Raw genomic sequence first — 20,847 nt, 5'->3', positions numbered from 1 at the left:
GTGAGTGAGTGTGTGTATGTGTGTAGGTCTGTGTGAGTGTGTGTTTGTGTATGAAGGTCTGTATGTGTGTGTGAGGGTCTGTGTGTGTGTGTGTGAAGGTCTGTGTGAGTGTGTGTGTAAACATCTGTGCGAGTGTGTGTGAGGGTCTGTCTGTGTATGTGAAGGTCTGTGTGTGTGCGCGCACGCGCGTGTAAAGGTTTGTATGTGTGTTTGGGAAGGTGAGTGTGTGTGAAGTATGCGTGACTGTGTGTGAACGTCTGTGTGAGTATGTGAAGGTCTGTGTGTGTGGGAACGTCTGTGTGAGTGTGTGGTCTGTGTGAGTGAGTGTGTGTGAAGGTCTATGTGTGAGTGTGTGAAGGTCTCTGTATGTGTGTGGTCAGTGTGAGTGAGTGTGTGTGAAGGTCTGTTTGTGTGTGTGTGTGAACGTCCGTGTGTGTGTGAAGGTCTGTGTGTGAAGGTGTGTGTGTGTGTGTGGTCTGTGTGTGTGTGAAGGTTTGTGTGTGTGTGTATGTGTGAGTGTGTGTGAAGGTCTGTGAGTGTGTGTGAAGGTCTGTCTGTGTGTGTGAAGGTCTGTGTGTGTGTGTATGTGTGTGAAGATCTATGAGTGTGTGTGAGGGTCTGTGAGTGTGTGTGAAGGTCTGTGTGTGTGTATGTGTGAAGATCTATGAGTGTGTGTGAGGGTCTGAAGGTCTGTGTGTGTAAAGATCTGTGAGTGTGTGTGAAGGTCTGTGTGTGTGTGAGGGTTGTGTGTATGTGTGTGTGTGAGGGTCTGTGTGTATGTGTGTGAAGATCTGTGAGTGAGTGAGTTTGCAGAGTGACCTCTCACAATGATAGATCCACTTACACCAGGGTGGGGTTAAAAATTCCAGCATGTTTATATACAGACATTAAGAAACACACAGACATCAGGTCATAAGGGAATGATGGCCTGAATCATCCACATGGACACTGGCCCCCTACTATCAGTAACCTTTACCTCCACTGACTCTCAATCCCACTGACCTGCAGTTACTGATTCTCCCTCTGCCCCAGGCTCCTGCTCACTCCCACTGACCCTTTGTTGCCTTTCACTGTGTTCCTTTCTCCCTGTGGACACTGTGCTTCCTATTGTCCCTGCCACTCACTCACACACACACACACCTTTCCTCACTTCTCTCCTCTGCCCCTCACCCCTTCCCACCTCCACCTGAGCCTTTGCAGCCACACAGCAGCCCTGACCCTCCCACCCACCCTCTCCCTCAGTCATTGGACATCTCTGGGTCTGACCAGCCCCATTCAATGCCCCCCCCCCCCCCCCCCCCCCCAAACCCCCCTCCCCAACCCTTCCCCCCCGCCCACCCTCGGGACTGGACTGATCTGGATTTCCCCCCTCCCAACCCTCATTCGCCACCACAATCTCTCTCGCTCCCTCCCACACACCCTCCCTCTCCCCTGTCACTGGACAGCGCCTGGTCCGACCACGTCTGCACTGTGTTGTCGAAGCGATGAGCGGAGGAGGACATTTTCATTCTTCAGCTCTTCTGCCTTGGGGTGCGGGGTGAGAGAAATAGAATGAGAGAGGGGGAATGGAGAGAATGAGAGAGAGAGAGAGAGACAGGGAGAAAGAGACAGGGAGAGAGAGAGAGAGAGAGACAAACAGAGAGAAAGAGACAGAGAAAGAGAGAGAGGGAGAAGATGGGGAGAGGGAGAGAGAGAGAGAGACAGAGACAGACAGAAAGAGAGATAGAGAGAGAGAGAGAAGGAGGAGGGGAGGGAGAGAGGAGAGAGATAGACAGAGAGAGAGAGAGAGAGAACGAGAAACAAACAGACAGAAAGAGTAAGAGAGCGAGGAGGAAAGAGTGAGAGCAAGAATGGTGGAACGGTAGGGAAAGAGAGATAGAGACAGAAAGAGAGAGATAGTGAGCGAGAGAGAGAGAGAGAGGGAGAGATAGTGAGGGCGGAGAGAGAGAGAGGAGGAGGGGAGAGAGAGAGAGAGAGAGAGAGGGAGAGATAGTGAGCGAGAGAGAGAGAGAGAGGGAGAGAGAGTGAGCGAGAGAGAGAGAGAGCGAGAGGGAGAGATAGTGAGAGAGAGAGAGAGAGGGAGAGATAGTGAGCGAGAGAGAGAGAGAGAGAGGGAGAGATAGTGAGCGAAAGAGAGAGAGAGGGCGAGATAGTGAGCGAGAGAGAGAGAGAGAGAGGGAGAGATAGTGAGCGAGCGAGAGAGAGAGGGGGAGAGATAGTGAGCGAGAGAGAGAGAGAGAGAGAGAGGGAGAGATAGTGAGCGAGAGAGAGAGAGAAACACACCACAGAGTGAGAGAGGGATATCGAGGGGGAGGGAGAAAGTGTGGGAAGAGAGAGAGAAAACAACATTACTGGAGAACAGGCACAAAACATACAGTGGCTTTTTGCCTTGCTAAGATGCTGCTACATTATGGTTTCATCAGAGAGGGAGGTAGAGATGGGAGGATGGAGAGAGGAAGTAAGGGAAGAGGGGTGTCAGTCACATGCTTTCCCCCACTGGTTCCCTGAGGACTTTAGGCAATACCTGGTCCACCCCACCAGGGGTCAGGGAGCCAGTCTGCCTCCATCTGCTTCACTTCTGTTCACCCGACCTCCCTTCCTCCACCATCGCCTCAACACTTCACCCCTGAACACCTTGACTGGGTGTGGGTGATTGGGGGGGGGGGCATCAATGGTGAACTGCCACATCCATGCAAGGGCGTGAGGGCACGCATGTGAGGGTCACGCTCACAGCGGATACCGGCTAGGGGGCAGGAAGGGGTGGGGAAGCACATGGCAGAGACAGAGTGTGGCCGAGTGCAAGCGAGAAAGAGAATGGGCACGAGGCCACGGGAGAGCAGGGGGGACAGACCAGGGGCGGATGCCAGCTGGAGATTCAAAGGTCGGGGTTGAAGGTCAGGGTGCACCATCTACCTGTTGACGCAGCAGCTCGTTGTCTATTTGTAGTTGTTCCAGTTCCTTCAGCTCTTCCAGCAGGCGGACATTGCCCTGTCTCAGCTCCTGAATGTAGTCACATGCCTTCGACAGGATCCCACCTTTACTCTAGGGGAAGAGAGAGAAAGAAGCATGAGGGATGAGGAGAGTGTGTGAAAGAAAGGTTTGGGGGGGGGAGATATGCTGTGTGGCAGACAGAGCTGTGAAGCAGAGAAAGAGAGGGAGAAGAGCGTGAAGGAGGGAGGAAGAGAGAGAGTGAGGCACATGCGGGAGAGAGAGAGAGGAGCATGGGGGTGAGAGGCATGAGGGAGAAAGGTGTGGGGGCAGAGAAAGAGAATTAGAGGAAGAGAGAGAGAAAGGTGTGATTGAGTGAGTGGCAGTGTGAGAGAGAAAGGTAAAAGGAAGAGATGGGCATGAGGGAGAGAAAGAAAGAGCTGTGAAGGAGGGAAGGAGAGGTGGAGGAAGACACATGAGGGAGAGAGAGGGGCATGGGGTAGAGAAGCATGAGGGAGAAGTGTATGTGTAAGAGAGAGAGAGAATAGAGAGAGAGAGACAGAGAGACGATTCACATGTGATAGGAAATTCACCAAAGGTTCACAATCACACCCTCTAAAGGGCAGCACGGTAACAGAGTGGTTAGCACAGTTGCTTCACAGCTCCAGGGTCCCAGGTTCGGTTCCCGGCTTGGGTCACTGTCTGTGCGGAGTCTGTACATTCTGCGTGGATTTCCTCCGGGTGCTCCGGTTTCCTCCCACAGCCCAAAGATGTGCGGGTTAGGTGGATTGGCCATGATAAATTGCCCTGAGTGTCCAAAAAGTTCAGGTGGGGGTTTCTGGGTTGCGGGAATTGGGTGGAGACATGGGTTGAGTAGGGTTCTCTTTCCAAGGGCCAGTGCAGACTCGATGGGCCGAATGGCCTCCTTCTGCACTGTAAAATCTATGATTCTATGAAATTTCTGATCCCAAGCCCAAATAATTCTCCAGTTTTCCAGAGACTGTGACTCCTCCTACACTCCCCTGTAAGGGTGGGGGTGAACAGAGGATACAATAGGATATAGGTCGGTTGGGCACTTGGGCGGAGAGATGGCAAATTGAGTTTAATCTGGACACATGTGAGGTAATGCATTTTGGAAGGTCTAATATAGGTGGGAAATATACTAATATCGGTGGGAAATATACTAATTATAGGTGGGAAATATACAGTAAATGGCAGAACCCTTAAGAGCATTGGCAGGCAGAGGGATCTGGGTGTACAGGTCCACAGGTCACTGAAAGGGCCAACACAGGTGGAGAAGGTAGTCAAGAAGGCATACGGCATGCTTGCCTTCATTGGCCGGGGCACTGAGTATAAGAATTGGCAAGTCATGTTGCAGCTGTACAGAACCTTAGTTAGGCCACACTTGGAATAAAGTGTTCAATTCTGGTCGCCACACTACCAGGAGGATGTGGAGGCTTTGGAGAGGGTGCAGAAGAGATTTACCAGGATGTTGCCTGGTATGAGGAGAGGTTGGATAAACTCGGTTTGTTTTCGCTGGAACGACAGAGGTTGAGTGGCGACCTGATAGAGATCTACAAGATTATGAGGGACATGGGCAGAGTGGATAGTCAGAGGCTTTTCCCCAGGGTGGAGGGGTCAATTACTCGGGGGCATAGGTTTACGGTGCGGGGGGCAAGGTTTAGAGGAGATGTACGAGGCAAGTGTTTTACACAGAGGGTAGTGGGTACCTGGAATTCACTGCCGGAGGAGGTGGTGGAAACAGGGACGATAGTAACATTTAAGGGGCATCTTGACAAATACATGTATAGAATGGGAATAGAGGGATACGGACCCAGGAAGTGTAGAAGGTTTTAGGTTAGTGAGGAGGGTATTCTTGGAGCGAAGCAGGGAGGTGGGTGGGCTGGCGTTGCCCAACATGTGTGGGTATTACTGGGCCGCGAATGTGGCAATGATTCGTAGGTGGGTGATGGAGGGGGAGGGAGCCGCATGGAAGAGGATGGAGGCAGAATCCTGTGTGGGCACGAGTTTGGAGGCACTGGTGACGGCCCCGCTGCCACTCCCCCCGGCATGGTACTCTACGAGTCCAGTAGTGGTAGCTACCCTCAAAATCTGGGGGCAGTGGAAGCGTCATAGGGGGGAAGTGAAGGCCTCAGTTTGGTCCCCGATACGGGGGAACCACCGGTTTGTACCAGGGAGGATAGATGGAGGGTTTTTGAGCTGGCATCAGGCGGATGGGGACCTCTTCCTTGATAGGAAGTTTGCGACCCTAGAGGAGTTGGAGGGGAAGTGAGGTCTCCCCCGAGGGAATACCTTCAGGTATATGCAGATTAGGGCGTTTGTTAGGCGGCAGGTAGCGGCGTTTCCGCTATTGCCACCAAGGGAGGTTCAGGATAGGGTGCTCTCGGGGGCGTGGGTCGGTGAGGGGAGGATCTCGGCAATTTATCAGGTGATGCAGGAGGGGGAGTCGGCCTCGGTGGAGGAGCTGACAGTGAAGTGGGAGGAGGAGATGGGGGAGGCGATTGATGAGGGGACGTGGGCGGACGCCCTGGGGAGGGTGAATTCTTCCTCTTCTTGCGCACGGCTTAGTTTAATTCAGCTAAAGGTGCTGCACAGGGCGCATATGACTGGGACCAGGCTGAGCCGGTTCTTTGGGGGTGAGGACAGGTGTGGGAGGTGTTCGGGAAGCCCAGTGAATCACACCCACATGTTTTGGGCTTGTCCGGCGCTGGAGGGTTTCTGGAAGGGGGTGGTGGGGACCTTGTCCAGGGTGATTGGTTCCAGGGTGGAACCGGGCTGGGGGCTCGCTATTTTTGGGGTGGCATTGGAGCCGGGAGTGCAGGAGGCGAGAGAGGCCGGTATCCTGGCCTTTGCGTCCCTAGTAGCCCGGCGCAGGATCCTTCTACAGTGGAGGGACGCGAGGCCCCCGAGCCCGGAATCCTGGATCAGTGACATGGCTGGGTTCATTGAACTGGAGAGGGTCAAGTTTGCCCTGAGGGGGTCGGTACAAGGGTTCTTTCGGCGGTGGCAGCCCTTTCTTGATTTCCTGGCGGAGTGTTAGAGGGTGGTCAATCTCAGAAACACCAGAGAGCAGAGACCCAATCCACACAGTCTCACCTCACAGGACACCCCTCCCATCCCAAGAAGCCAATGAGATCTTCCCTTAGATACAGAGACCATAATTCTGCAGAGTTTTGCAGGTCTGGTCTCACCTTTACGGTTGTAGTCAGGCTTCTTCACTCCTATGCAGTAAACGGCAGCTTGCCATTTGTTTCCCAAAAGCTTGCTGCTCCTGTATGTTAATGTTCTGTGATTCATCAGCAAGACACTGTGAATGCATTCTACTCCAGAGTGAAGCCTCGCTCTTTCCTCCATGCTGTTTCACGGTCTCCCACCATTCAATACTGTCAACCAGTGACGCACAGCGGCAGCCGTGTGCGCCATCTACAAGATGCACTGCAGGAACTCACTGAGGCCCCTGAGACAGCGCATTCCAAACCCACGACCAACACAATCTAGAAGGACAAGAACAGCAGAAACCTGGGAACCCCACCACCCACCACTTTGCGTCACTCAGTGGCCTCCCCAGTAGGTGGTCACGCTGGCGCCGATTAGCACTCCTTTTGAAAAATGCGATCCTGGCGGGAGGGCTTCTGTGGTGAGCAGAGGTGGTGAGTAGCCATGTTTGCTCACAGGCAAAGAGCCCGGGGGGCACTGGGCTTGCCACTCCAGCACTCAGCGGGGGGGGAGAGGAGGGGTACCCTCGACTGGAGAAGGGAGGGGGGATACCCTCCAGAGGGGTGAGCCACCATGCGAAGGGGGGAGGAGGACAGGCAACCGCATGTGGCACCACTATGCCAACCTCTGGATCATTTACTCGTTCCGGGGGGCAACCCTTGTCTCTGCCCGTCTGCCCCACCGACCATCCATTACCCCCATTGACTGCCAAAGCCTCTGGCTCTGTGGCTGAGGCTATTGCGAATAGAGAATTGGCAATCGTGGTTGAGTGAGCACTTCACACAACCCAAGTGGATTCCCGTGGGTGGGCGGGCCATGTAGCATGTGGGCCTCATTGCCTAGCATCCCAATCAGACCGCGATGCATGGACACTTTGCTCGAACACTGCAGGAGGCAACACCACACACGCAACAGCCAACATCCGAACACCATGGAGATGGGACACAGCTCTGGGGACATGTCCACAACCGGAGGCTGGGTGAGTCTACGGGCCAGGGGGAGATGCCTGGAGAGATGGGCCAAGGGTTCGGAGGTCGGCCCGCAGAAAGATGTGACAGAGGCGTCATACTGCCTGCACTTAAGGGTTTCTAACGTGTCACAGTGTCCAACAATTCCCCATTCTTCCGACGGTGCTGCCGGAACCCCAGTGTCCCCACCACCCCCTCAGCCCCTACCTACCCCCTACCCTACCTCCCACCAACCCCTCACCCCCACCTCCCAACACCTCCTACCCCTACCTACCCCCCCATCTCCCACTCACCCGGCTAACTAGGCGGTGGCACATGCGCAGTCGTGCCACCCTGTCCTGTGTGCTGACCCCGAGACTCGGCCTTATCAGAGGGGTGGAAGTCGGGGGAGCTGGTAGGCACCGTCGCCACTCCATGGGACAGGTCCGGGTTGGCAGCCGGCTACCTCTCCTCCCACATGATGCCCATAGGGCTGTGGGATTCATTTTGGGACAGAGGGGCCACTGCCCCTGCATCATCTGGCTCTACCAGTCCTGTCGGATCCCCATGGCCCGTACCATCGTGTCGACACCTTCCGCGATGCTCCTCAGCGACTGGGACAAGCTCTGCAGCGCCTCGGCCATTCCCTTCTGAGAGTGGGACATGCCCACAGAACCTCATCAAGGTCGGCCTGGTACTGGGTCATATTCCCCAGCGAGGTGGACACTCAGCCATGGCCATCACCGACTGCGCCACGCCTTGGACACCTTCATTAATGGTGCTGACCTCGTGCACCAGGCTCTCCACTGCGGCCACCACCCTGGGAGTGTTGGCCTCGGTGCCACTCATTACCGGCGCTATCTCTGGCGCCCATAGCCTCTGGGACTACTCAAATCAGCTATGGATCTGTTGGCTTCTCCCTCTGAATGCTCAGGTTGCTCCCTATCGTCTCCATCTGCTACGGGTAACCCTGTTCAAGAGGCTCAGCATCAGGCTGGGACACAGCTGGGTCCTGGGATCCAGCAGCCCTCTGACCGCTATCTCGCCTGGGGGTTCCTGCCTCCACCTGATGTACATCAGCAGCAATGTGGTGCTCAACAGATTGTGACCCAGAAACCTGACTACTGACTCATCAATCGTGTTTTCCTCCTCGGAATCGGGATGGGCCGGCGCTGTCGGCTGGAGGACCAGCAGAATGGACATGTGGTCAGTGAGAGGGATGGGTTAGTTTGGCAATTACAGCTCATGTTTCACACGTCCTCCGGGTTGGAACAAGTGGTTCCTCTCCGCCAGCCTCTGTGTTGGTAACCGACCTGTCCTCAGCCATCCAGGGTCCGAAGGAGGTGAGGATCCCTATGTCCAGCACCCCTCCGTCTGTCTGGGCCCTCTCCCGTCAATTGTGGGACAGCTCCTCCTGCGAAGATACAGAGAGGACATCATTCGCCACACACGTAGTTCAGAGTGTTGGGAGGAGAGTTGTGAAGGAAGGGTTTGGGGGCCGCATTGAATGTTAGGAAGGGGGTGGCGCTCGTGTGGGGGCGGTAAAGTCTTGGGGGTAGGGGCAGTCGTTGGTGACAACTCACCCGTGCTGTCTGGTGTTGGTCGTGGACCTTCTTCCTGCACTGGAGGCCAGTCCTCCCGGTTACACTCCCTGACCTTACGGCTGCCGCCACCTCATCCCAGGCGGCATTGGCTTGCCCTGTGGTTCACCCTCCGGGAATCTCGGGGGAACAGGGCATCCTTCCTGGGCTCCACCGTATTGAGGAGCCTGGCCAGGTCTGCATCGGCGAATCTTGGGGCCGGTCTCGACGCCATGGCTGTGAGCTGAGTGAGGCTGGCTGTGCAAATGCTGTTTAAGTGCTGCTCGACCTTGTTAGTGGTGGCTGGCAAATACGATGCTGGCGAATTAGCTGCCAGCCTTCATTTGCGGCGAGGAGAGACATTAAGTGGGCCACAATGTTGAACTGCGATGCCTGTCTCGCTGGGCCCAGCGCCAGAACAGCGATGCCTGTCTCGCTGGGCCCAGCGCCAGAACAGCGATGCCTGTCTCGCTGGGCCCAGCGCCAGAACAGCGATGCCTGTCTCGCTGGGCCCAGCGCCAGAACAGCGATGCCTGTCTCGCTGGGCCCAGCGCCAGAACAGCGATGCCTGTCTCGCTGGGCCCAGCGCCAGAACAGCGATGCCTGTCTCGCTGGGCCCAGCGCCAGAACAGCGATGCCTGTCTCGCTGGGCCCAGCGCCAGAACAGCGATGCCTGTCTCGCTGGGCCCAGCGCCAGAACAGCGATGCCTGTCTCGCTGGGCCCAGCGCCAGAACAGCGATGCCTGTCTCGCTGGGCCCAGCGCCAGAACTGCGATGCCTGTCTCGCTGGGCCCAGCGCCAGAACAGCGATGCCTGTCTCGCTGGGCCCAGCGCCAGAACAGCGATGCCTGTCTCGCTGGGCCCAGCGCCAGAACAGCGATGCCTGTCTCGCTGGGCCCAGCGCCAGAACAGCGATGCCTGTCTCGCTGGGCCCAGCGCCAGAACAGCGATGCCTGTCTCGCTGGGCCCAGCGCCAGAAACAGCGATGCCTGTCTCGCTGGGCCCAGCGCCAGAACAGCGATGCCTGTCTCGCTGGGCCCAGCGCCAGAACAGCGATGCCTGTCTCGCTGGGCCCAGCGCCAGAACAGCGATGCCTGTCTCGCTGGGCCCAGCGCCAGAACAGCGATGCCTGTCTCGCTGGGCCCAGCGCCAGAACAGCGATGCCTGTCTCGCTGGGCCCAGCGCCAGAACAGCGATGCCTGTCTCGCTGGGCCCAGCGCCAGAACAGCGATGCCTGTCTCGCTGGGCCCAGCGCCAGAACTGCGATGTCTGTCTCGCTGGGCCCAGCGCCAGAACAGCGATGCCTGTCTCGCTGGGCCCAGCGCCAGAACAGCGATGCCTGTCTCGCTGGGCCCAGCGCCAGAACAGCGATGCCTGTCTCGCTGGGCCCAGCGCCAGAACAGCGATGCCTGTCTCGCTGGGCCCAGCGCCAGAACAGCGATGCCTGTCTCGCTGGGCCCAGCGCCAGAACAGCGATGCCTGTCTCGCTGGGCCCAGCGCCAGAACAGCGATGCCTGTCTCGCTGGGCCCAGCGCCAGAACAGCGATGCCTGTCTCGCTGGGCCCAGCGCCAGAACTGCGATGTCTGTCTCGCTGGGCCCAGCGCCAGAACAGCGATGCCTGTCTCGCTGGGCCCAGCGCCAGAACAGCGATGCCTGTCTCGCTGGGCCCAGCGCCAGAACAGCGATGCCTGTCTCGCTGGGCCCAGCGCCAGAACAGCGATGCCTGTCTCGCTGGGCCCAGCGCCAGAACAGCGATGCCTGTCTCGCTGGGCCCAGCGCCAGAACAGCGATGCCTGTCTCGCTGGGCCCAGCGCCAGAACAGCGATGCCTGTCTCGCTGGGCCCAGCGCCAGAACAGCGTTGCCTGTCTCGCTGGGCCCAGCGCCAGAACAGCGTTGCCTGTCTCGCTGGGCCGAGCGTCGGGAAGGTCACAGCAGTTCCCGCTCGCTCCCAAAGTTAGAAATCCTTCCGAAGAATCGCGCCCTTAGTCTTTGAATATGTCCATACCGGATCTACCCAGTATCCGGGATCGAATGGCCTCTCCTCGGAAAGCCTGAGCAGGCGCCATTTAGCACTGCTTTCCACAAACGTGGACGAGGCGCACCGGCACTTGCAGAGGGGGGTGGGTGTCTCCCAGGCGATCAGGGGCCTCTCCGTGGTCGGGCTCTGGGCAGGGTTGTACCCTGGCACCCCAGGTGGCAGCCGGGCATTGTGGCACTGCCAGGGTGGCATCTTGCCCGTACCGGGGGTCAGGCCCAGGGATGTCCTGCCTTCATGAGGTGGGGTTTGGGGGGAGGGGCTCGATGACCCCCCCCCCCCCCGGCTAATTGGTGAGTTTGGGGTGTGGGGGGTTCCGGAGGCCACGGTGAGAGGGTCTAGAGATCGAGGTGCCGTTTAAAAATGGCGTCCCGATGTCTCTCTGAGCTGGCGGGCGGTGCTGGGACTAGGCAGGGCCGCGGCGGGGACCAGAAAGGAAGCAGAGTCCCGTATAATAGCGGGATCGTTCTCTGCACTGCCAGTCCCGGGAAACACCCGGCTAAACACCTGCCTGACACAGGGTTTGTTTTTTCCCCATTAAATCGCGCCTTCAGAGAGAGAGAGAGAGAGACAGAGGGAGAAAGAGAGAGAGAGCCCAGGATAGCAGAGGTGCTGTCAAAATACAAACATATGAATTAGGAGGAGGAGCGGCCACTGGGCCCCTCGAACCTGCTCAATTAGACCACGGCTAACTTAATTATAACCTCAGCCCCACATTCCCCCTGACCCCCGATAACCTTTCACTTCTAACCCCTAGTTAATCAAGAATCTATCCACCTCGGCCTGAAAAATATTCAAAATCTCTTGCGTTCATGAGGAAGTGAGTGAGACCTGAGAGAGTTGTTCTACCGGACAAGGACATATCCAGGCACGCCTCTGGTAATGTCAGGTGAGGAGAATATGAGAGGGCCCAATACACTGTTGAACTCTTAGTGACACACTGCTAACAAGCTTTATACTTCCCACCCTTCGTAAACATCTGCTCTTCCAAATCTCTGTTGCCGCCGTTTTTCTGACCCCCACCAAACCTGGTTCAGGGCCTTGATTCCACTGTTTTCTCTGGAACTTTAATCAGGGCACGGGGAGTCCAAACTGAGTAAAGTAAGAGTGAAGGTTTTATTCACACAAGCGACATGCACACGGCCCAATAGGTCCCGGCCGGGTTCCCGCTCTGTCGCTACCTTACTGGCCGACATTATATACTCGGCTTATTGAGATACCTGCCGCTAGCAGGGGGAGCAGACACTCTGCCAGGAGCACGGGGAAGGCAAGCATTCCCAGCCACAGGTCACAGGTATTACAGTAAACCCCTCCTCTCATCTACCCCCCTGCCCCTCTCTGTAACCTCCTCCACTCACCAAAACCCTTCCCCTCTCTGTAACCTCCTCCACTCATCTCCCCCTCCCCCTCTCTGTAACCTCCTCCACTCATCTACCCCCCGTCTGTAACCTCCACCACTCACCCAAACCCTTCCCCTCTCTGTAACGTCCTCCACTCATCTCCCCCTGCCCCTCTCTGTGACCTCCACCACTCATCTCCCCCTGCCCCTCTCTGTAACCTCCTCCACTCACCAAAACCCTTCACCTCTCTGTAACCTCCACCACTCATCTCCCCCTGCCCCTCTCTGTAACCTCCACCACTCACCCAAACCCTTCCCCTCTCTGTAACGTCCTCCACTCATCTCCCCCTGCCCCTCTCTGTAACCTCCTCCACTCATCTACCCCCCTGCCCCTCTCTGTAACCTCCTCAACTCATCTACCCCCCTCCCCTCTCTGTAACCTCCTCCACTCATCTACCCCGCCCCCTCTCTGTAACCTCCTCCACTCATCTACCCCTCCCCCTCTCTGTAACCTCCTCCACTCATCTACCCCCCTCCCCGTCTCTGTAACCTCCTCCATCTACCCCTCCCCCTCTCTGTAACCTCCTCCACTCATCTCCCCCTGCCCCTCTCTGTAACCTCCTCCACTCACCAAAACCCTTCACCTCTCTGTGACCTCCTCCACTCATCTACCCCCCTGCCCCTCTCTGTAACCTCCTCCACTCACCAAAACCCTTCACCTCTCTGTGACCTCCTCCACTCATCTACCCCCCTGCCCCTCTCTGTAACCTCCTCCACTCATCTACCCCCCTCCCCTCTCTGTAACCTCCTCCACTCATCTACCCCCCTGCCCCTCTCTGTAACCTTCTCCACTCATCTACCCCCCTGCCCCTCTCTGTAACCTCCTCCACTCATCTACCCCCCTGCCCCTCTCTGTAACCTTCTCCACTCATCTACCCCCCTCCCCTCTCTGTAACCTCCTCCACTCATCTACCCCCCTGCCCATCTCTGTAACCTCGTCCACTCATCTACCCCCCTCCCCTCTCTGTAACCTCCTCCACTCATCTACCCCCCTCCCCTCTCTGTAACCTCCTCCACTCATCTACCCCCCTGCCTGTCTCTGTAACCTCCTCCACTCACCTAAACCCTCCCTATCTCTGTAACCTCCACCAGCCCCTACAACCCTCCCTATCTCTGTGACTTCCAGCCCCTATAACCCTCCCTATCTCTGTAACCTCCACCAGTCCCTACAACCCTCCCTATCTCTGTAACCTCCACCAGCCCCTACAACCCTCCCTATCTCTGTAACCTCCACCAGTCCCTACAACCCTCCCTATCTCTGTAACCTCCACCAGCCCCTACAACCCTCCCTATCTCTGTAACCTCCACCAGCCCCTACAATCCTCCCTATCTCTGTGACCTCCTCCAGCTCCTACAACCCTCCCTATCAGGAGGCTGGTTTAGCTAACTGACCTAAATCGCTGGCTTTTAAAGCCGACCAAGCAGGCCAGCAGCACGGTTCGATTCCCGTACCAGCCTCCCCGGACAGGCGCCGGAATGTGGCGTCTAGGGGCTTTTCACAGTAACTTCAATGAAGCCTACTCGTGACAATAAGCAATTTTCATTTTAATTTCATCACTGTAACCTCTTCCAGCCACCACAGCCTTCCCTATCTCTGTAACCTCCTCCAACCCCTACGACCCTCCCTATCTCTATAACTTCCAGCTCCTACAACCCTCCCTATCACTGTAACCTCCTCCAGCTCCTACAACCCTCCCTATCTCTGTAACCTCCTCCAGCCCCTGCAACCCTCCCTATCTCTGTAACCTCCTCCAGCTCCTAAAACCCTCCCTATCACTGTAACCCCCTCCAGCCCCGACAACCCTCTCTATCTCTGCAACCTCCTCCAACTCCTACAACCCTCCCTATCTCTGTAACCTCCTCCAGCCCCTACAACCCTCCCTATCTCTGTAACCTCCTCCAGCCCCTACAACCCTCCCTATCTCTGTAACCTTCTCCAGCTCGTACAACCCTCCCTATCTCTGTAATCCCCTCCAGCCCGAACAACTCTCCCTATCTCTGTAACCTCCTTCTGCCCCTACAACCCTCCCTATCTCTGCAACCTCCTCCAGCCCTAACAAACATCTCACTACCATTGGGATCATGTACAGCTGTGAATGGGAATGGGCTGGGATCCTTTTGCAATTTTGTACAGTGGGAGAAAACGACAAGGGTTTGCGTCCATTCGAACTGTGTACACTAGGGGCGAATGGGAGGGGTTTGGATCCATTGGGATTGTGTGCAGTGGGAGTGAACGGGAAGGGGTTTGGATCCATTGGGATTATGTACAGTGGGAGTGAATGGGAAGGGGTTTGGGTCCATTGGGATTGTGTACAGTGGGACTGAATGGGAAATGGTTTGGGTCCATTGGGATTGTGTAGAGTGGGAGTGAATGGGAAGGGGTTTGGATCCATTGGGATTGTGTACAGTGGGAGTGAATGGGAAAGGGTTTGGGTCCATTCGGATTCTCTACAGTGTGAGTGAATGGGAAGGAGTTTGGATCCATGGGGATTGTGTACAGTGGGAGTGAATGGGAAGGGGTTTGGGTCCATTGGGATTGTGCACAGTGGGAGTAAATGGGAAGGGGTTTGGGTCCATTGGGATTGAGTACAGTGGGAGTAAATGGGAAAGGGTTTGGTTCCATTGGGATTGTGTACAGTGCGAGTGCATGGGAAGGAGTTTGGTTCCATTGGGATTGTGTACAGTGGGAGTGAATGGGAAAGGGTTTGGGTCCATTGGGATTGTGTACAGTGGGAGTGAATGGGAAGGAGTTTGGGTCCATTGGGATTGTGCACAGTGAGAGTGAATGAGAAGGGGTTTGGGTCCATTGGGATTGTGTAGTGGGAGTGAATGGGAAGGGGTTTGGGTCCATTGGGATTGTGTACAGTGGGAGTGAATGGGAAAGAGTTTGGGACCATTGGGTTTGTGTACAGTGGGAGTGAATGGGAAAGGGTTTGGGTCCATTGGGATTATGTACAGTGGGAGTGAATGGGAAGGGGTTTGGGTCTATTGGGATTGTGTACAGTGGGAGTGAATGGGAAGGATTTGGGTCCATTGGGATTGTGTACAGTAGGAGTGAATGGGAAGGGGTTTGGGTCCATTGGGATTGTGTACAGTGGGAGTGAATGGGAAGGCGTTTGGATCCACTGGGATTGTGTACAGTGGGAGTGAATGGGAAAGGGGTTGGGTCCATTTGGATTCTCTACAGTGGGAGTGAATGGGAATAGGTTTGGGTCCATTGGGATTGTGTACAGTGGGAGTGAATGGGAAGGGGTTTTTGTCCATTGGGATTGTGTACAGTGGGAGTGAATTGGAAGGGGTTTGGGTACATTGGGATTGTGCACAGTGGGAGTGAATGATAAGGGGTTTGGGATCATTGCGATTGTGCACAGCGGGAGTGAATGGGAAGGGTTTGGGTCCATTGGGATTGTGTACAGTGGGAGTGAATGGGAAGGGGTTTGGGTCCATTGGGATTGTGTACAGTGGGAGTGAATGGGAAGGGTTTGGGATCATTGGGATTGTGTACAGTGTGAGTGAATGGGAAGGGTTTGGGTCCATTGGGATTGTGTACAGTGGGAGTGAATGGGAAGGGTTTGGGTCCATTGGGATTTGTACAGTGGAAGTGAATGGGAATGAGTTTGGATCCATTGGGATTGTGTAGAGTGGGAGTGAATGGGAAGGGGTTTGGGTCCATTGGGATTGTGTACAGTGGGAGTGAATGGGAAGGGGTTTGGGTCCATTGGGATTGTGTACAGTGGGAGTGAATGGGAATGAATTTGGATCCATTAGGATTGTGTACAGTGGGAGTGAATGGGAAGGGTTTGGATCCATTGGGATTGTGTACAGTGGGAGTGAATGGGAAGGCGTTTGGATCCATTGGGATTGTGTACAGTGGGAGTGAATGGGAAGGGGTTTGGGACCATTGGGATTGTGTACAGTGGGAGTGAATGGGAAGGGGTTTGGGTCCATTGGGATTGTGTACAGTGGGAGTGAATGGGAATGAATTTGGATCCATTGGGATTGTGTACAGTGGGAGTGAATGGGAAGGGGTTTGGATCCATTGGGATTGTGTACAGTGGGAGTGAATGGGAAGGCGTTTGGTTCCATTGGGATTGTGTACAGTGGGAGTGAATGGGAAGGGGTTTGGGTCCATTGGGATTGTGTACAGTGGGAGTGAATGGGAAGGCGTTTGGTTCCATTGGGATTGTGTACAGTGGGAGTGAATGGAAGGGGTTTGGGTCCATTGGGATTGTGTACAGTGGGAGTGAATGGGAAGGGGTTTGGGTCCATTGGGATTGTGTACAGTGGGAGTGGATGGGAAGGGGTTTGGATCCATTGGGATTGTGTACAGTGGGAGTGAATGGGAAGGGGTTTGGATCCATTGGGATTGTGTACAGTGGGAGTGAATGGGAATGAATTTGGATCCATTAGGATTGTGTACAGTGGGAGTGAATGGGAAGGCGTTTGGATCCATTGGGATTGTGTACAGTGGGAGTGAATGGGAAGGGGTTTGGGACCATTGGGATTGTGTACAGTGCGAGTGAATGGGAAGGGGTTTGGATCCATTGGGATTGTGTACAGTGGGAGTGAATGGGAAGGGGTTTGGGACCATTGGGATTGTGTACAGTGGGAGTGAATGGGCAAGGTTTTGATAAGTGAAGCGTGATTTAGTGATATTGTTGACCGCATTTCTCCAGCGCCTCCTTAAGCACAGATAAATCCGGTTGAAGGATGCACTCACCTGGCCTGTCTTCGAACTGTCTACACAGCAATCCGGAATAATCTTTGACAGCTGCACAATCCAGTTATTGATCTTATCCCTTCTGCGTCTCTCCACTGGAATGACAGAGAGAGAGAGAGAGAGTCAGACCAAGAACAGCCAACAAATCCCCAAGTCTGGGGGTGTCTGGGCGGGGGGAGGGGGGGGGGGGGGGGAAGTTCCACAGTTTGGGGGGGGGGGAGTCCCGTAATTTAGGGGGGGCGGGGGGGAGTCACACAGTTTGGGGGGGGGGGGAGTACCACAGTTTTGGGGGGTGAGTCCAACAGTTTGGGCGGGGGGGGTGAGAAGTCCCACAGTTTGGGGGAGGGGGGTGAGGAATCCCACTGTTTGGGGAGGGGGCGTGAGGGGTCCCAGGTTGGGGGTGGGGGGGGGTGAGGAGTCCCACAGTTTGTGGGGGGGTCTCACAGTTTGGGGGAGGTGGGTGTTAGTCCCACAGTTTGGGGAAGTGGGGGAAGTCCCACAGTTTGGGGACGGGGGGAGAGAGTGTCCCAGTTTGGGGGCGGGGGGGAGGAGGTGAGGGGTCCCAGAGTTTGGGAGGGGGGGGGGGTGAGGGGTCCCACAGTTTGGGGAGGGGGGGGATCCCACAGTTTGGGGAGGGGGGGGAAGTCCCACAGTTTGGGAGGGGGTGGGGTGAGGGGTCTCAGAGTTTTGGGGGGGGGGGGGTGAGGAGTCCCACAGTTTGGGGGAGGGGGGTGAGGAGTCCCACAGTTTGGGGGGGGGGGTGAGGAGTCCCACAGTTTGGGGAGGGGGGGGTGAGGAGTCCCACAGTTTGGGGGGGGGGGGGGTGAGGAGTCCCACAGTTTGCGGGGGGGGGGGGGGGGGTGGTGAGGAGTCCCACAGTTTGGGGGGGGGGGGGTGAGGAGTCCCACAGTTAGGGGGGGGGGGGGTGAGGAGTCCCACAGTTTGGGGGGGGGGGGTGAGGGGTCCCACAGTTTGGGGGTGGGGGGTGAGGAGTCCCACAGTTTGGGGGGGGGGGGGGGGGGGGGTGGTGAGTGAGGGGTCAGTCCCAGTTTGGCGTGTCGGGTGTATTTATGGTTTTCGGATGGCAGGATATCCTGGGCCGTCATCGAAGCGATCAGCAAGTGCCCCCCCCCCCCCCCCCCCCCCCCCATCCCTGAATGGCTGTCCACATTTGATTGGCTGACAGATTTGCAGCCCGGCAGCGCCACCGGGAGTGTCGGTGGCCACTGCAGGGATTGCATCATGTACCAACAAGAATCATAGAATTTACACTGTAAGAGGCCATTCGGCCCATTGGGTCTGCATCGGCCCTTGGAAAGAGCACCCCACTTTAGCCCATGCCTCCACCCTATTCCCATTCCCCAGTAACCCCATGTACCCTTTTATTGGACACTAAGGGCAATTTAGCATGGCCAATCCACCTAACCTGCACATCTTTGGACTGTGGGAGGAAACCGGATCACCCGGAGGAAACCCACGCACACACGAGGGGAACATTCAGACTCCACATAGCAGTGACCCAGCTGGGAATCAAACCTGGGACCCTGGAGCTGTGAAGCAACAGTGCTAACCACTGTGCTGCTGTGAAGCCAGCATCAGCTTACAAGATTAATACTGGAGAGGTGTCAGGAGGGGCCGTGGGCGGGAGGAGACTCTCTATTTGGGTAAGGTGGCCGGTGAGGGAGGCAACCCAGTCAGTAAGAGTACTCAGCTTGCCCCCTCCATCCGTATACTCTGACCGCCAACATAGCAGTTGCAGCCTGGCGGGATGTGGCCTCAATTAGGGAAAGGGAAGGTGGGCTGCCCCAGGCCTCGTACCCTCCCCTGGTACAATGACAGCCAGGATTGGGGGGGGTGGGAGGTGACATGAAGGGCACCAGCAGAGCTTTCCCAGTCCCAGTGCAAAGCAGGTGACCTGTGAACACTGCTTCTGACAGACTGAAGGGAGGCTGATAATGCTGACTTACCCTCATTGTGCTGTGCTCGCCTCTTATCATCTCTCGCAACTCGAGGACTTTCCAACTTCCTGAAAGGTAGAAAGAGAAGCAGAAAGTGAACAAGAGTGATATGGGGGAGGGGGAGAGGGAAAGACAGAGAGAGATACACAAAGAGAGAGACAAACAGAGAGAGGGACTGAGAGAGAGAGACTGGCAGCCTGTGTCCATTGGGGTCCCGCGGGGTCCTTGCTGTTTGTGGTTTATGTAAATGATTTAGACATGAATGTAGGACGGTTGATCGGTAAGTTTGCAGATGATCCGAAAATTGGCGGGATGGCAAATAGTGAGGCAAGGTAGCACAGTGGTTAGCACTATTGCTTCACAGCGCCAGTGACCCGGGTTCGATTCCCGGCTTCATTGCAGTGTTAATGTAAGCCTACTTGTGACAAAGATTATTATTAGGATAGCATCCGATTACAGGAGGATCTAGACGGGCTGGTCAGATGTGAGGAAAACATTTTTTTAAATATAAATTTAGAGTACCAATTCTATTTTTTTTCCTATTAATGGGCAATTTAGCGTGGCCAATCTACCGACCCTGCACATCTTTGGGTTGTGGGGTGAGACCCACACAGACACGGGGAGAATGTGCAAACTCCACACGGACAGTGACCCTTGGCCAGAATCGAACCCGGGTCCTCAGCGCCGTCAGGCAACAGTGCTAATCACTGCGCTACCGTGCCGCCAATGAGGGAAAACATTTTCACCCAGAGGGTGGTGGGTTGTCTGGAATTCACTGCCTGAAAGGAGGCAGAGACCCTCGTAACATTTAATAAGTATTTAGATGTGAACTTGTGATACCAAGGCATTCAAGGCTATGGGCCAAGCGCTGGAAAATGGGTTAGAATAGCTATGTGGCTGTTTTTAACCAGTGCAGACACGATGGGCCGAAGGGCCTTTTCTGCGCTGTCGACCTCTGTGACTCGATGAGGCACCGAGAGACAGATAGAGTGAAAATGTGAGTTAAAAAAGGGAGAGAGAGATATAAAGAGAGATAGATAGAGAGACACAGAAAGACAGAGAGTGAGAAAGAGACCGAGGGATAGGGTGAGAGGGATAGACAGCGAGGGAGAGACAGACAGAACGGGAGGGACAGAGTGGGAGGGACAGAGTGGGAGGGACAGAGTGGGAGGGACAGAGTGGGAGGGACAGAGTGGGAGAGACAGAGTGGGAGAGACAGAGTGGGAGAGACAGAGTGGGAGAGACAGAGTGGGAGAGACAGTCTCTCCCACTCTGATTGGGAGAGACTGAGAGACTGAGAGAGAAAAAGCGTGAAAAAGGGACAGAGAGAGTTAGAAAGAGAAATAGAGAGAGAACCACAGAAAGGCAGAGAGTGAGAAAGGGACCGAGGGATAGAGGAAGAGGAGAGAGGATAGAGAGAGAGAGAGAGGGGACACAATGAGAGATGGGAGACACACTGAGACTGAAAGAAATTGAGAAAGATTGAGATACAGAGACAGCGAGAGCGAGAAAGAGACAGAAAGATAGAGTAGAGAGAGATAGAGACACAGAAGGAGAGCATGAGAAAGGGAGATACAGCAAGAGTGATTAAGGTAGAGAGAGAGACAGAGATTCAGAGAAATTGATAGCGATTGAGAGACATCCAGAGAGACAAGAAAGAATATAAAAAAGGGACAGAGAGATGGAAAGAGAGAGACATAGAGAGAAGAGGGAGAAAGATAGAAAGGCAGAGGGCGCGGTTCTCCGGCCTCAAGCAAAGCAAGGCCAGTGAATAGCAGGAGAGATCAAAAACGAGAAACCGCCAGGTGCCAAACAGTTTGCGATGCAGCCGGCCTGCTCCCGTCGGTGAAATCGGGATCGCGCCGTAGCGTGGCAAGAAACCAATTATCACCAATTCAGACTTATTTCCACACAGTTAACGGGAGCCACCCCATATCCACCGGCCTCCCGTCATTCAGCAGCCTCCCCGGCAAGTGGTCACGTTGGCGTCAATTAGTACTCCTTTGGAAAACGTAAACCTCGCGGAAGTGCTTCAGCGAGG

The 20,847-nt window shown here is 55.5% G+C and overlaps 1 protein-coding gene across 2 annotated transcripts in view; it reads right to left on the bottom strand.

The window, feature by feature from the left end:
* Nucleotides 1–1,367: 1,367 nt before the first annotated feature.
* LOC119967789 (upstream stimulatory factor 1-like) overlaps nt 1,368–20,847 on the bottom strand; it is a 65,459-nt gene continuing 45,979 nt past the window's right edge. The window contains exons 7-10 of one of the 2 annotated variants that reach the window (XM_038800788.1): nt 18,816–18,874; nt 16,849–16,943; nt 2,914–3,042; nt 1,368–1,524 (exon numbers count right to left, since the gene is read on the bottom strand). In XM_038800788.1, the coding sequence (XP_038656716.1) occupies nt 1,435–1,524; nt 2,914–3,042; nt 16,849–16,943; nt 18,816–18,874 (373 nt within the window). In that variant the 3' untranslated portion in view covers nt 1,368–1,434. The remainder of the gene's footprint in view (nt 1,525–2,913; nt 3,043–16,848; nt 16,944–18,815; nt 18,875–20,847) is intronic. The other variant, XM_038800787.1, reaches the window with a different exon arrangement.

The sequence above is a fragment of the Scyliorhinus canicula genome, chromosome 6 (genome assembly GCF_902713615.1).
Source record: "Scyliorhinus canicula chromosome 6, sScyCan1.1, whole genome shotgun sequence".
NCBI classification, from domain to species: domain Eukaryota; kingdom Metazoa; phylum Chordata; class Chondrichthyes; order Carcharhiniformes; family Scyliorhinidae; genus Scyliorhinus; species Scyliorhinus canicula.
The sequence above is the reverse complement of the archived record's forward strand: the minus strand, read 5'-3'. Positions and strand labels throughout refer to the sequence as shown.